The 14,184-nt window shown below is 73.5% G+C and overlaps 1 protein-coding gene across 5 annotated transcripts in view; it reads right to left on the reverse strand.

Moving 5' to 3' along the window:
• Nucleotides 1-4,420, reverse strand: part of CPLANE1 (ciliogenesis and planar polarity effector complex subunit 1) — a 61,873-nt gene extending 57,453 nt beyond the window's left edge. For all 5 annotated transcript variants that reach the window (XM_048503543.1, XM_048503540.1, XM_048503539.1 and 2 more), the window contains exons 1-5: nt 4,331-4,420; nt 3,358-3,669; nt 2,178-2,327; nt 1,107-1,242; nt 826-945 (exon numbers count right to left, since the gene is read on the reverse strand). In XM_048503543.1, the coding sequence (XP_048359500.1) occupies nt 826-945; nt 1,107-1,242; nt 2,178-2,258 (337 nt within the window). In that variant the 5' untranslated portion in view covers nt 2,259-2,327; nt 3,358-3,669; nt 4,331-4,420. The remainder of the gene's footprint in view (nt 1-825; nt 946-1,106; nt 1,243-2,177; nt 2,328-3,357; nt 3,670-4,330) is intronic.
• Nucleotides 4,421-14,184: the final 9,764 nt, after the last annotated feature.

Below are 14,184 nucleotides of genomic sequence, written 5' to 3' on the forward strand. Positions count from 1 at the left end.
ATTCTCTGTATGAAATATATTGTTAACATACTAGCTGTTGCTAAATGCTATTAAAAATAACTATGTAAAGTGTTTCTTGACTTCCAAGGAGCAAAAACATTAACCGTTCAATCCAAATGGCGCTGGGAGTGCAAGGCAGCCGAGGATGGCTGCACAGCAGCACAGCTCCGCTGCCCGCAAAGGGGTTACAGGTAGGGCTGAAAAGCTGAAAATGGAAGAAAAGTCTTGCTGCCTGGAAACATCATTGAAGCAACAGAGTTTCAACATGTTTTTTCTTGTCATATGTCTACCGCCAGCATGGGAGGGGATGCGAGGGAAGTGTTCCCAAGCTGAAAGTCCTTTGGAAGCTGACTACAGTCGGTTCTGCCTCTGGGAACATTCCTGGACCGCCCCCCAGCCCCACCGGTGTGAGATTTTGCACCCAACAGATGCCATCGAAGCCCAGACTTTCACAGTGCCCCACTGCCTTGTATTCGCCCACCCTGCCGGCGTATTTGCCCTTTATGCTGGTGAAGTGGGCACCCATGTCAGTACAACCCTGCATTGATTCCATAATGGATTCACACAGATACACACCCCAGATTGTGCTGTAAATCTATAGCACTCGCTATACATAGAATACATTGTACTACAGATCTAGCATCCCATCCCCATAAGAATATTATCCACACTAAAATAAATTAAGGATTGTTAGGAAGCCTTCTTTCTATACATAACTATTATTATAGTTTGTGTTTATTAATACATCAATTGTGTTTATTAATACATCAATAAAATCATAAGCAAAACCAAAACCTTAAAAATATATTACATGAATATTCCTACCTTGTGCTGCTATGACTGCTTTCATAGACTCCTCAACTGCCGAGACGGTTTTTAGATCATCTTGATCTTTGTTCCAAAGAAAGATCTCTCCTGTTTTAAGCAACCCTGCCAGCCATGCTCCTTTCAAATAAGAAAAAAAACACCTTTAAAGTAATGCAACAATTTTGGAACGTTTTCCATTTCCGCTTCTATCATAACTTTCAGTTTTCATAAACATACTTAATTTTAGTTAAATGAACGTAAATATATTATAAAACAAACTTTTAGTACTAATACTTAACCATTCCTTGATGCTGTTAAGACTACAACATTTTTCAGCAAGGGATGTAATAGAGGGATTTTCTTTTTTGTCTTTCCTGAAAGCAGGTTAATTTCATTTAGGTTTCTCGCATCCAGAAGAAACACAGCCTCTTTTTCCTATTGTTATAAAAAATAACAATACAGTCAAGTCTTTTCTACAGGTATCTGTGCTCTAGTTTTACCTGAATAAATACAATGTAGTCCAAAGCGTCTCCCTTTTTTTTTGTTAAGAATAAGATGTTTGATTAAATTTTGTTGATTGTGTGATTTTATTTCTGCAGGCCTAAAAGGAAATGTCCCACAGACATACATGAAAATTCCCTTGGTCACAGAGAAGATGTTAAAGCCCAGATTAACTGACAATGTAATGGAACTGGGACATCATGGTTGATGCCTTTTAATCACATGATGACATTCTTCTTAGGGTGACTCTGGAAGAACACCACGAATACAGAACTGGCATACACACATGCAATAGATAGGCCAGCAGTTGAACTAAGTGATAGTAGCAGCAATAATGAAGAAGAGGAGTTTGGATTTATATTCCCCCTTTCTCTCCTGCAGGAAACTCAAAGGGGCTTACAATCTCCTTGCCCTTCCCCCCTCACAACAAACACCCTGTGAGGTAGATGGGGCTGAGAGAGCTCCGAAAAACTGTGACTAGCCCAAGATCACCCAGCTGGCATGTGTGGGAGTGCACAGGCTAATCTGAATTCCCCAGATAAGCCTCCACAGCTCAGGCGGCAGAGCGGAGAATCAAACCCGGTTCCTCCAGATTAGATACACGAGCTCTTAACCTCCTTCGCCACAATATCATGCCATCTGATCTCCTAAATAATCTATAACTTTGTTCCAATTCTCAACATAATGAATTCTACGCTACATAGTCAGACTTAGTGCACAGTCTAGTTCAAGTAAACACTTTTGCCCCATTAATTTCAATGGCAAAGAGTTACATACGCAACACAGAAATAAATGAAACATAAAAGATATCTACTCCGGTAGAACCAAGCCCCTTACTGTATGTCATGTAAAATGAAGTGAATTATTACCTGGCCCAGCCAAATGATTCGAGGCCAGGGCTTCCTTTGCTTGATGCATGTTGAAGCTACAACTTCTAATTTAATTTCCATCACTGATATTTAGGACAGCCATAAGAGTTTCAAGATGAAAAAGTTCTGGATGGAAAACCGTCAACATGCCTAGAAAAGTGTGGAATGTATTTCATTTTTGAAATGAAAACCCAAAGAACAATTTCATATAATTACAGAAAATAATTGTCTGAAATGTTATTTGAAAATAAAAATGTGATGGCTGGCATTATCATCGTAGCTGAAACTGATCCAGTCTGTACATGCAGGAGCTGTTAGTGAGAGACTGAGGCCCATTCCGCACAGCGGGTTGCAGTTGGGATAAAACAACCCTTTTTCCTGTTTTTGCATTCGCATGTATCCGTGCAAGCAGTGATTGGAGCTCGCAGAAACAATATGGGTTGCTGTCGTGCCTTCACATGGAGGCATGTCTATTTTTTTAAATTTACCTCCCACAGATGCGTAGGCATGCACAAATGAACCCCCACAGCCATGCTGATGTCTCACGATCCCACGATACAACCATCTACACCTGAGTGACTATGCAGATGTAAGCCATTAAATTTTTTAAAGGAAAATGGAGGCAAATAAAGCACCTCCTGCCCCGCTGTTAGCTTGCAAGCGACTACAACCCAGGATTTTTTAAGACTCGTGAATAGCGCAATTCTCAAAAAACCCAGTTTGAGAGAAATAACACGAGGCAGACTTGCTTTAGGGGCAGGATCTGTGTGAAGTGCCCCCACCCCCCCACATGGGGTTTTTACTGTTCTAAACCCGTGTTTGTTGGCCCGTGTGGAGTGGGCCTGAGTGACAGTACCCATTCCAAGCCAGAACAGATTCTTCATGGACTGAAGAATTACTTGTCACCGTTTCTCCCCGCTCCACCTTTCTTAGTACACCAAGAACTGGATTGGTATGCTGAGGCTATCCTGAATCCAGCCATCCATGGAACTCAGATATGCAACCCCACAGCTCCAATGATTTACAATGACAGCTTTGCTTATCTGACCAGGGTCTTTTGAAGGTGCCATCCTGCAAACAGGCAAAATCAGCTACCGGGTGGTGCCTTCTACAAGGTATAGTGATCGAAGGGACTCAGGCAGTATACTGGTATGGAAATAAAGATCTTAGAAATGTATACCCGTTTAAATGTGTGGAATTCTAGAAGCTATGAGATTTCCTGTTTTCGCCTCTGAAATGTCATCTCCTTTTCTGCTTTTTTTCCAAACCAAAAAGGGTTTTTTCCTTCTTCAGATTCTTGGGTGAAATGTCATTGTTCTGCAGTCTGGTTCTGGTGGGTTTTCCAGGCTGCAGTCTCTTTATCAATGGTTTAAGCCAGGCCAACATGCAACAGGGGGCTAGGCACCATCTGGTACCTTAGTGCTCATGCACAGACATGGCGACACAAGATACATCTGCCCATTGAGTCAGCAGTTTAAAACTTCTACAGAACCTGGAGGGAAGAGAGTGAATAAATTGAATGGCAAAAGACAACACTAGCAACAGATCCTTGCGAACACAAATTTCAAACAGCATTTATAATCAACAGAAACTGAGATCGACCAGTTTGCAGGGAGGCGTATTCCAGAAAACACAAACTCTCCCTGGTAAACAAGGGGGCCACCTGCCAAGATTTGCAATGCTCTGATACCATCGATCCCCAGGATTTGCAGCGCTCTGGTACCATCGATCCCCATATCGGAGTGCAATCCCGAAATGAAAGCATGCCTATTGCAACAAACCAACCCAAACAAGCAGGACTCTAGGAGCATCTGGGCATTTTTTTATTCAGGCACACATCAGTCCATCGAAGGTTACGCTGGCAAGAATTAAAATGCGTGTAGGGCGAGGAAAAAGCTTTGCTTGTTTCTTCTGTGAGATGGTGGGAATAAAGAAGCCACAACCTTGGTCGCCTCCGGAAAGGGAGGAAGTGAGGCGACCCGCTTTCTCTGCCTGCCTCCATCCTTGGGGACCAAATACCCCCTCATCCCCCATGAAAGCAGGAAGGAAGCTAAACAATTAAGGGGGATTGCAAAGGGGCTGAGGGGGTCCTTCGTCGCTCCCTTCCGCTGCCCGTTGAGGCGAGGTCTCCCTCCCCCGCGCGCCCGACCCACCGTGCGCGTGGCCGTCCCCTCCGCATCAACGGCTACTTCTCTTTGCGGCCTCAGCGCCTCCTGGGCTACCAGTTGGTAGGTGGAGCGCCGACGGCACGAGCGACTGCGCATGCGTGCTCAGGCTCCGCTCCCTTCCAAAGCAAGAGGCGGGAGCGTCGGTTTTCCCCTCTTGCTCTTAATCGCGTTTTTCCTGAGGGTTGAGAGCATCCTGTGTCATTATTCCTTTTTGCCCCATTGAAATCAGTGAGGAGACTGGAGGCACTCCGTATAGGATTAAATAGCACTCTAGTGGCACCTGAAAGTTAAGTTTCTGCCAAGCACAAACTTTAGTTGAGGCAGGAATGGGACATAAGCTGTTTCACAAAAACTTATGGAGGAGCAAATTTTAAAATTTTGGTTTATTTTTGCAACAGGTGAACAAGGCTGCCCTTTCTGATGTTATCTAAGATAGTAAAACACCAATGCAGTTCTCTTGCAAAGCTGAGCAACTTTTTCCTCAGTATTGCAAATTAATAATGTTCAGCTTCATCTGTCATATTTATTAGCATCATTACTACACAGAGCAGGGTAATGCAAACCAACAGGTTCCTGGGAGCTTACACTCCAAATTTTGGCAGATGGCAAGAGCAAATAGAAGGTAAAAATGCTGTTTTTTAAAGGCTTCTGTAGGAAGTACAAGTCTGAAGGTTGTTTGCATTGCTCTATATTTTGGGAGCCTTGCACTTCCTTACAAGCCCAAGCAGTTGCCGGAGAAATGTCCTTGCTGTTGTGATCCACTTCAGTGAAACGGATTTCCAGGCCTGTGTAGGATTTATTTGCACAAAAACCTCAATGCAGCTTTCTCCTCGAGCACAAAAACAGCTTTCGTTGGTGAATTACAAGTGATGGGGAGCCTCAAAGGTTAAGTTGAAAACTGTAAATCTAAAACAAAATTATATTTATTATAGAGTGTACACAAAAAAATTGGTTAAAATGTTCACTGTATTTTAGTCTTGTAGTTGAGTGGTGCTATGATTATTGATGTTTTGCTGTTTATGCTGCTGTGATGCGGATTATGGATGTTTTGCTGTTTATGCTGCTATTATTGTGATGATACAATTATTGATGTTTGCTGTTTATGCTGTTGTTCACTGCCCTGAGCCCTACAGGGGAAGGTGGGATATAAATAGAAAAATAAAATAAAAACTCATGGTGTGAAATGCAGGCCACACCTTAAAAATCAGTATGAACTGTTACACAGAGCTTTAACGCTGCTGTTAAAAGGGAGCGGGTAAAACGAGGATTCACAGGGATTGTCCTGATTTCATATGATTTTCCCCCCCCCCACCCCCCCCCCCCCCTCCTCACCTCCCCCCCCCCCCCCCCGCGCCCCCCCTCGCCCTCCCCCCCCCCCCCCCGCCCGGCCCCCCTCCCCCCCCCCCCCCCCCGGGGGCCCCACCCCTCCCACCCCCCCCCGGGGGGCCCCCCCCCCCGCCCCCCCCCCCCCCCCCCCCCCCCCCCCCCCCCCCCCCCCCCCCCCCCCCCGCGGGGGGGGCCCTGGCCCGGCGGCCGCCCCCCCCCCCCCTTCCCCCGCCCCCCCCCCCCCCCCCCCTCCCCCCCACCCCCCCCCCCCCCCACCCCCCCCCCCCCCCACCCCCCCCCCCCCCCACCCCCCCCCCCCCCCACCCCCCCCCCCCCCCACCCCCCCCCCCCCCCACCCCCCCCCCCCCCCACCCCCCCCCCCCCCCACCCCCCCCCCCCCCCACCCCCCCCCCCCCCCACCCCCCCCCCCCCCCACCCCCCCCCCCCCCCACCCCCCCCCCCCCCCACCCCCCCCCCCCCCCACCCCCCCCCCCCCCCACCCCCCCCCCCCCCCACCCCCCCCCCCCCCCACCCCCCCCCCCCCCCACCCCCCCCCCCCCCCACCCCCCCCCCCCCCCACCCCCCCCCCCCCCCACCCCCCCCCCCCCCCACCCCCCCCCCCCCCCACCCCCCCCCCCCCCCACCCCCCCCCCCCCCCACCCCCCCCCCCCCCCACCCCCCCCCCCCCCCACCCCCCCCCCCCCCCACCCCCCCCCCCCCCCACCCCCCCCCCCCCCCACCCCCCCCCCCCCCCACCCCCCCCCCCCCCCACCCCCCCCCCCCCCCACCCCCCCCCCCCCCCACCCCCCCCCCCCCCCACCCCCCCCCCCCCCCACCCCCCCCCCCCCCCACCCCCCCCCCCCCCCACCCCCCCCCCCCCCCACCCCCCCCCCCCCCCACCCCCCCCCCCCCCCACCCCCCCCCCCCCCCACCCCCCCCCCCCCCCACCCCCCCCCCCCCCCACCCCCCCCCCCCCCCACCCCCCCCCCCCCCCACCCCCCCCCCCCCCCACCCCCCCCCCCCCCCACCCCCCCCCCCCCCCACCCCCCCCCCCCCCCACCCCCCCCCCCCCCCACCCCCCCCCCCCCCCACCCCCCCCCCCCCCCACCCCCCCCCCCCCCCACCCCCCCCCCCCCCCACCCCCCCCCCCCCCCACCCCCCCCCCCCCCCACCCCCCCCCCCCCCCACCCCCCCCCCCCCCCACCCCCCCCCCCCCCCACCCCCCCCCCCCCCCACCCCCCCCCCCCCCCACCCCCCCCCCCCCCCACCCCCCCCCCCCCCCACCCCCCCCCCCCCCCACCCCCCCCCCCCCCCACCCCCCCCCCCCCCCACCCCCCCCCCCCCCCACCCCCCCCCCCCCCCACCCCCCCCCCCCCCCACCCCCCCCCCCCCCCACCCCCCCCCCCCCCCACCCCCCCCCCCCCCCACCCCCCCCCCCCCCCACCCCCCCCCCCCCCCACCCCCCCCCCCCCCCACCCCCCCCCCCCCCCACCCCCCCCCCCCCCCACCCCCCCCCCCCCCCACCCCCCCCCCCCCCCACCCCCCCCCCCCCCCACCCCCCCCCCCCCCCACCCCCCCCCCCCCCCACCCCCCCCCCCCCCCACCCCCCCCCCCCCCCACCCCCCCCCCCCCCCACCCCCCCCCCCCCCCACCCCCCCCCCCCCCCACCCCCCCCCCCCCCCACCCCCCCCCCCCCCCACCCCCCCCCCCCCCCACCCCCCCCCCCCCCCACCCCCCCCCCCCCCCACCCCCCCCCCCCCCCACCCCCCCCCCCCCCCACCCCCCCCCCCCCCCACCCCCCCCCCCCCCCACCCCCCCCCCCCCCCACCCCCCCCCCCCCCCACCCCCCCCCCCCCCCACCCCCCCCCCCCCCCACCCCCCCCCCCCCCCACCCCCCCCCCCCCCCACCCCCCCCCCCCCCCACCCCCCCCCCCCCCCACCCCCCCCCCCCCCCACCCCCCCCCCCCCCCACCCCCCCCCCCCCCCACCCCCCCCCCCCCCCACCCCCCCCCCCCCCCACCCCCCCCCCCCCCCACCCCCCCCCCCCCCCACCCCCCCCCCCCCCCACCCCCCCCCCCCCCCACCCCCCCCCCCCCCCACCCCCCCCCCCCCCCACCCCCCCCCCCCCCCACCCCCCCCCCCCCCCACCCCCCCCCCCCCCCACCCCCCCCCCCCCCCACCCCCCCCCCCCCCCACCCCCCCCCCCCCCCACCCCCCCCCCCCCCCACCCCCCCCCCCCCCCACCCCCCCCCCCCCCCACCCCCCCCCCCCCCCACCCCCCCCCCCCCCCACCCCCCCCCCCCCCCACCCCCCCCCCCCCCCACCCCCCCCCCCCCCCACCCCCCCCCCCCCCCACCCCCCCCCCCCCCCACCCCCCCCCCCCCCCACCCCCCCCCCCCCCCACCCCCCCCCCCCCCCACCCCCCCCCCCCCCCACCCCCCCCCCCCCCCACCCCCCCCCCCCCCCACCCCCCCCCCCCCCCACCCCCCCCCCCCCCCACCCCCCCCCCCCCCCACCCCCCCCCCCCCCCACCCCCCCCCCCCCCCACCCCCCCCCCCCCCCACCCCCCCCCCCCCCCACCCCCCCCCCCCCCCACCCCCCCCCCCCCCCACCCCCCCCCCCCCCCACCCCCCCCCCCCCCCACCCCCCCCCCCCCCCACCCCCCCCCCCCCCCACCCCCCCCCCCCCCCACCCCCCCCCCCCCCCACCCCCCCCCCCCCCCACCCCCCCCCCCCCCCACCCCCCCCCCCCCCCACCCCCCCCCCCCCCCACCCCCCCCCCCCCCCACCCCCCCCCCCCCCCACCCCCCCCCCCCCCCACCCCCCCCCCCCCCCACCCCCCCCCCCCCCCACCCCCCCCCCCCCCCACCCCCCCCCCCCCCCACCCCCCCCCCCCCCCACCCCCCCCCCCCCCCACCCCCCCCCCCCCCCACCCCCCCCCCCCCCCACCCCCCCCCCCCCCCACCCCCCCCCCCCCCCACCCCCCCCCCCCCCCACCCCCCCCCCCCCCCACCCCCCCCCCCCCCCACCCCCCCCCCCCCCCACCCCCCCCCCCCCCCACCCCCCCCCCCCCCCACCCCCCCCCCCCCCCACCCCCCCCCCCCCCCACCCCCCCCCCCCCCCACCCCCCCCCCCCCCCACCCCCCCCCCCCCCCACCCCCCCCCCCCCCCACCCCCCCCCCCCCCCACCCCCCCCCCCCCCCACCCCCCCCCCCCCCCACCCCCCCCCCCCCCCACCCCCCCCCCCCCCCACCCCCCCCCCCCCCCACCCCCCCCCCCCCCCACCCCCCCCCCCCCCCACCCCCCCCCCCCCCCACCCCCCCCCCCCCCCACCCCCCCCCCCCCCCACCCCCCCCCCCCCCCACCCCCCCCCCCCCCCACCCCCCCCCCCCCCCACCCCCCCCCCCCCCCACCCCCCCCCCCCCCCACCCCCCCCCCCCCCCACCCCCCCCCCCCCCCACCCCCCCCCCCCCCCACCCCCCCCCCCCCCCACCCCCCCCCCCCCCCACCCCCCCCCCCCCCCACCCCCCCCCCCCCCCACCCCCCCCCCCCCCCACCCCCCCCCCCCCCCACCCCCCCCCCCCCCCACCCCCCCCCCCCCCCACCCCCCCCCCCCCCCACCCCCCCCCCCCCCCACCCCCCCCCCCCCCCACCCCCCCCCCCCCCCACCCCCCCCCCCCCCCACCCCCCCCCCCCCCCACCCCCCCCCCCCCCCACCCCCCCCCCCCCCCACCCCCCCCCCCCCCCACCCCCCCCCCCCCCCACCCCCCCCCCCCCCCACCCCCCCCCCCCCCCACCCCCCCCCCCCCCCACCCCCCCCCCCCCCCACCCCCCCCCCCCCCCACCCCCCCCCCCCCCCACCCCCCCCCCCCCCCACCCCCCCCCCCCCCCACCCCCCCCCCCCCCCACCCCCCCCCCCCCCCACCCCCCCCCCCCCCCACCCCCCCCCCCCCCCACCCCCCCCCCCCCCCACCCCCCCCCCCCCCCACCCCCCCCCCCCCCCACCCCCCCCCCCCCCCACCCCCCCCCCCCCCCACCCCCCCCCCCCCCCACCCCCCCCCCCCCCCACCCCCCCCCCCCCCCACCCCCCCCCCCCCCCACCCCCCCCCCCCCCCACCCCCCCCCCCCCCCACCCCCCCCCCCCCCCACCCCCCCCCCCCCCCACCCCCCCCCCCCCCCACCCCCCCCCCCCCCCACCCCCCCCCCCCCCCACCCCCCCCCCCCCCCACCCCCCCCCCCCCCCACCCCCCCCCCCCCCCACCCCCCCCCCCCCCCACCCCCCCCCCCCCCCACCCCCCCCCCCCCCCACCCCCCCCCCCCCCCACCCCCCCCCCCCCCCACCCCCCCCCCCCCCCACCCCCCCCCCCCCCCACCCCCCCCCCCCCCCACCCCCCCCCCCCCCCACCCCCCCCCCCCCCCACCCCCCCCCCCCCCCACCCCCCCCCCCCCCCACCCCCCCCCCCCCCCACCCCCCCCCCCCCCCACCCCCCCCCCCCCCCACCCCCCCCCCCCCCCACCCCCCCCCCCCCCCACCCCCCCCCCCCCCCACCCCCCCCCCCCCCCACCCCCCCCCCCCCCCACCCCCCCCCCCCCCCACCCCCCCCCCCCCCCACCCCCCCCCCCCCCCACCCCCCCCCCCCCCCACCCCCCCCCCCCCCCACCCCCCCCCCCCCCCACCCCCCCCCCCCCCCACCCCCCCCCCCCCCCACCCCCCCCCCCCCCCACCCCCCCCCCCCCCCACCCCCCCCCCCCCCCACCCCCCCCCCCCCCCACCCCCCCCCCCCCCCACCCCCCCCCCCCCCCACCCCCCCCCCCCCCCACCCCCCCCCCCCCCCACCCCCCCCCCCCCCCACCCCCCCCCCCCCCCACCCCCCCCCCCCCCCACCCCCCCCCCCCCCCACCCCCCCCCCCCCCCACCCCCCCCCCCCCCCACCCCCCCCCCCCCCCACCCCCCCCCCCCCCCACCCCCCCCCCCCCCCACCCCCCCCCCCCCCCACCCCCCCCCCCCCCCACCCCCCCCCCCCCCCACCCCCCCCCCCCCCCACCCCCCCCCCCCCCCACCCCCCCCCCCCCCCACCCCCCCCCCCCCCCACCCCCCCCCCCCCCCACCCCCCCCCCCCCCCACCCCCCCCCCCCCCCACCCCCCCCCCCCCCCACCCCCCCCCCCCCCCACCCCCCCCCCCCCCCACCCCCCCCCCCCCCCACCCCCCCCCCCCCCCACCCCCCCCCCCCCCCACCCCCCCCCCCCCCCACCCCCCCCCCCCCCCACCCCCCCCCCCCCCCACCCCCCCCCCCCCCCACCCCCCCCCCCCCCCACCCCCCCCCCCCCCCACCCCCCCCCCCCCCCACCCCCCCCCCCCCCCACCCCCCCCCCCCCCCACCCCCCCCCCCCCCCACCCCCCCCCCCCCCCACCCCCCCCCCCCCCCACCCCCCCCCCCCCCCACCCCCCCCCCCCCCCACCCCCCCCCCCCCCCACCCCCCCCCCCCCCCACCCCCCCCCCCCCCCACCCCCCCCCCCCCCCACCCCCCCCCCCCCCCACCCCCCCCCCCCCCCACCCCCCCCCCCCCCCACCCCCCCCCCCCCCCACCCCCCCCCCCCCCCACCCCCCCCCCCCCCCACCCCCCCCCCCCCCCACCCCCCCCCCCCCCCACCCCCCCCCCCCCCCACCCCCCCCCCCCCCCACCCCCCCCCCCCCCCACCCCCCCCCCCCCCCACCCCCCCCCCCCCCCACCCCCCCCCCCCCCCACCCCCCCCCCCCCCCACCCCCCCCCCCCCCCACCCCCCCCCCCCCCCACCCCCCCCCCCCCCCACCCCCCCCCCCCCCCACCCCCCCCCCCCCCCACCCCCCCCCCCCCCCACCCCCCCCCCCCCCCACCCCCCCCCCCCCCCACCCCCCCCCCCCCCCACCCCCCCCCCCCCCCACCCCCCCCCCCCCCCACCCCCCCCCCCCCCCACCCCCCCCCCCCCCCACCCCCCCCCCCCCCCACCCCCCCCCCCCCCCACCCCCCCCCCCCCCCACCCCCCCCCCCCCCCACCCCCCCCCCCCCCCACCCCCCCCCCCCCCCACCCCCCCCCCCCCCCACCCCCCCCCCCCCCCACCCCCCCCCCCCCCCACCCCCCCCCCCCCCCACCCCCCCCCCCCCCCACCCCCCCCCCCCCCCACCCCCCCCCCCCCCCACCCCCCCCCCCCCCCACCCCCCCCCCCCCCCACCCCCCCCCCCCCCCACCCCCCCCCCCCCCCACCCCCCCCCCCCCCCACCCCCCCCCCCCCCCACCCCCCCCCCCCCCCACCCCCCCCCCCCCCCACCCCCCCCCCCCCCCACCCCCCCCCCCCCCCACCCCCCCCCCCCCCCACCCCCCCCCCCCCCCACCCCCCCCCCCCCCCACCCCCCCCCCCCCCCACCCCCCCCCCCCCCCACCCCCCCCCCCCCCCACCCCCCCCCCCCCCCACCCCCCCCCCCCCCCACCCCCCCCCCCCCCCACCCCCCCCCCCCCCCACCCCCCCCCCCCCCCACCCCCCCCCCCCCCCACCCCCCCCCCCCCCCACCCCCCCCCCCCCCCACCCCCCCCCCCCCCCACCCCCCCCCCCCCCCACCCCCCCCCCCCCCCACCCCCCCCCCCCCCCACCCCCCCCCCCCCCCACCCCCCCCCCCCCCCACCCCCCCCCCCCCCCACCCCCCCCCCCCCCCACCCCCCCCCCCCCCCACCCCCCCCCCCCCCCACCCCCCCCCCCCCCCACCCCCCCCCCCCCCCACCCCCCCCCCCCCCCACCCCCCCCCCCCCCCACCCCCCCCCCCCCCCACCCCCCCCCCCCCCCACCCCCCCCCCCCCCCACCCCCCCCCCCCCCCACCCCCCCCCCCCCCCACCCCCCCCCCCCCCCACCCCCCCCCCCCCCCACCCCCCCCCCCCCCCACCCCCCCCCCCCCCCACCCCCCCCCCCCCCCACCCCCCCCCCCCCCCACCCCCCCCCCCCCCCACCCCCCCCCCCCCCCACCCCCCCCCCCCCCCACCCCCCCCCCCCCCCACCCCCCCCCCCCCCCACCCCCCCCCCCCCCCACCCCCCCCCCCCCCCACCCCCCCCCCCCCCCACCCCCCCCCCCCCCCACCCCCCCCCCCCCCCACCCCCCCCCCCCCCCACCCCCCCCCCCCCCCACCCCCCCCCCCCCCCACCCCCCCCCCCCCCCACCCCCCCCCCCCCCCACCCCCCCCCCCCCCCACCCCCCCCCCCCCCCACCCCCCCCCCCCCCCACCCCCCCCCCCCCCCACCCCCCCCCCCCCCCACCCCCCCCCCCCCCCACCCCCCCCCCCCCCCACCCCCCCCCCCCCCCACCCCCCCCCCCCCCCACCCCCCCCCCCCCCCACCCCCCCCCCCCCCCACCCCCCCCCCCCCCCACCCCCCCCCCCCCCCACCCCCCCCCCCCCCCACCCCCCCCCCCCCCCACCCCCCCCCCCCCCCACCCCCCCCCCCCCCCACCCCCCCCCCCCCCCACCCCCCCCCCCCCCCACCCCCCCCCCCCCCCACCCCCCCCCCCCCCCACCCCCCCCCCCCCCCACCCCCCCCCCCCCCCACCCCCCCCCCCCCCCACCCCCCCCCCCCCCCACCCCCCCCCCCCCCCACCCCCCCCCCCCCCCACCCCCCCCCCCCCCCACCCCCCCCCCCCCCCACCCCCCCCCCCCCCCACCCCCCCCCCCCCCCACCCCCCCCCCCCCCCACCCCCCCCCCCCCCCACCCCCCCCCCCCCCCACCCCCCCCCCCCCCCACCCCCCCCCCCCCCCACCCCCCCCCCCCCCCACCCCCCCCCCCCCCCACCCCCCCCCCCCCCCACCCCCCCCCCCCCCCACCCCCCCCCCCCCCCACCCCCCCCCCCCCCCACCCCCCCCCCCCCCCACCCCCCCCCCCCCCCACCCCCCCCCCCCCCCACCCCCCCCCCCCCCCACCCCCCCCCCCCCCCACCCCCCCCCCCCCCCACCCCCCCCCCCCCCCACCCCCCCCCCCCCCCACCCCCCCCCCCCCCCACCCCCCCCCCCCCCCACCCCCCCCCCCCCCCACCCCCCCCCCCCCCCACCCCCCCCCCCCCCCACCCCCCCCCCCCCCCACCCCCCCCCCCCCCCACCCCCCCCCCCCCCCACCCCCCCCCCCCCCCACCCCCCCCCCCCCCCACCCCCCCCCCCCCCCACCCCCCCCCCCCCCCACCCCCCCCCCCCCCCACCCCCCCCCCCCCCCACCCCCCCCCCCCCCCACCCCCCCCCCCCCCCACCCCCCCCCCCCCCCACCCCCCCCCCCCCCCACCCCCCCCCCCCCCCACCCCCCCCCCCCCCCACCCCCCCCCCCCCCCACCCCCCCCCCCCCCCACCCCCCCCCCCCCCCACCCCCCCCCCCCCCCACCCCCCCCCCCCCCCACCCCCCCCCCCCCCCACCCCCCCCCCCCCCCACCCCCCCCCCCCCCCACCCCCCCCCCCCCCCACCCCCCCCCCCCCCCACCCCCCCCCCCCCCCACCCCCCCCCCCCCC

The sequence above is a fragment of the Sphaerodactylus townsendi genome, linkage group LG07, assembly GCF_021028975.2.
Source record: "Sphaerodactylus townsendi isolate TG3544 linkage group LG07, MPM_Stown_v2.3, whole genome shotgun sequence".
NCBI lineage: Eukaryota > Metazoa > Chordata > Lepidosauria > Squamata > Sphaerodactylidae > Sphaerodactylus > Sphaerodactylus townsendi.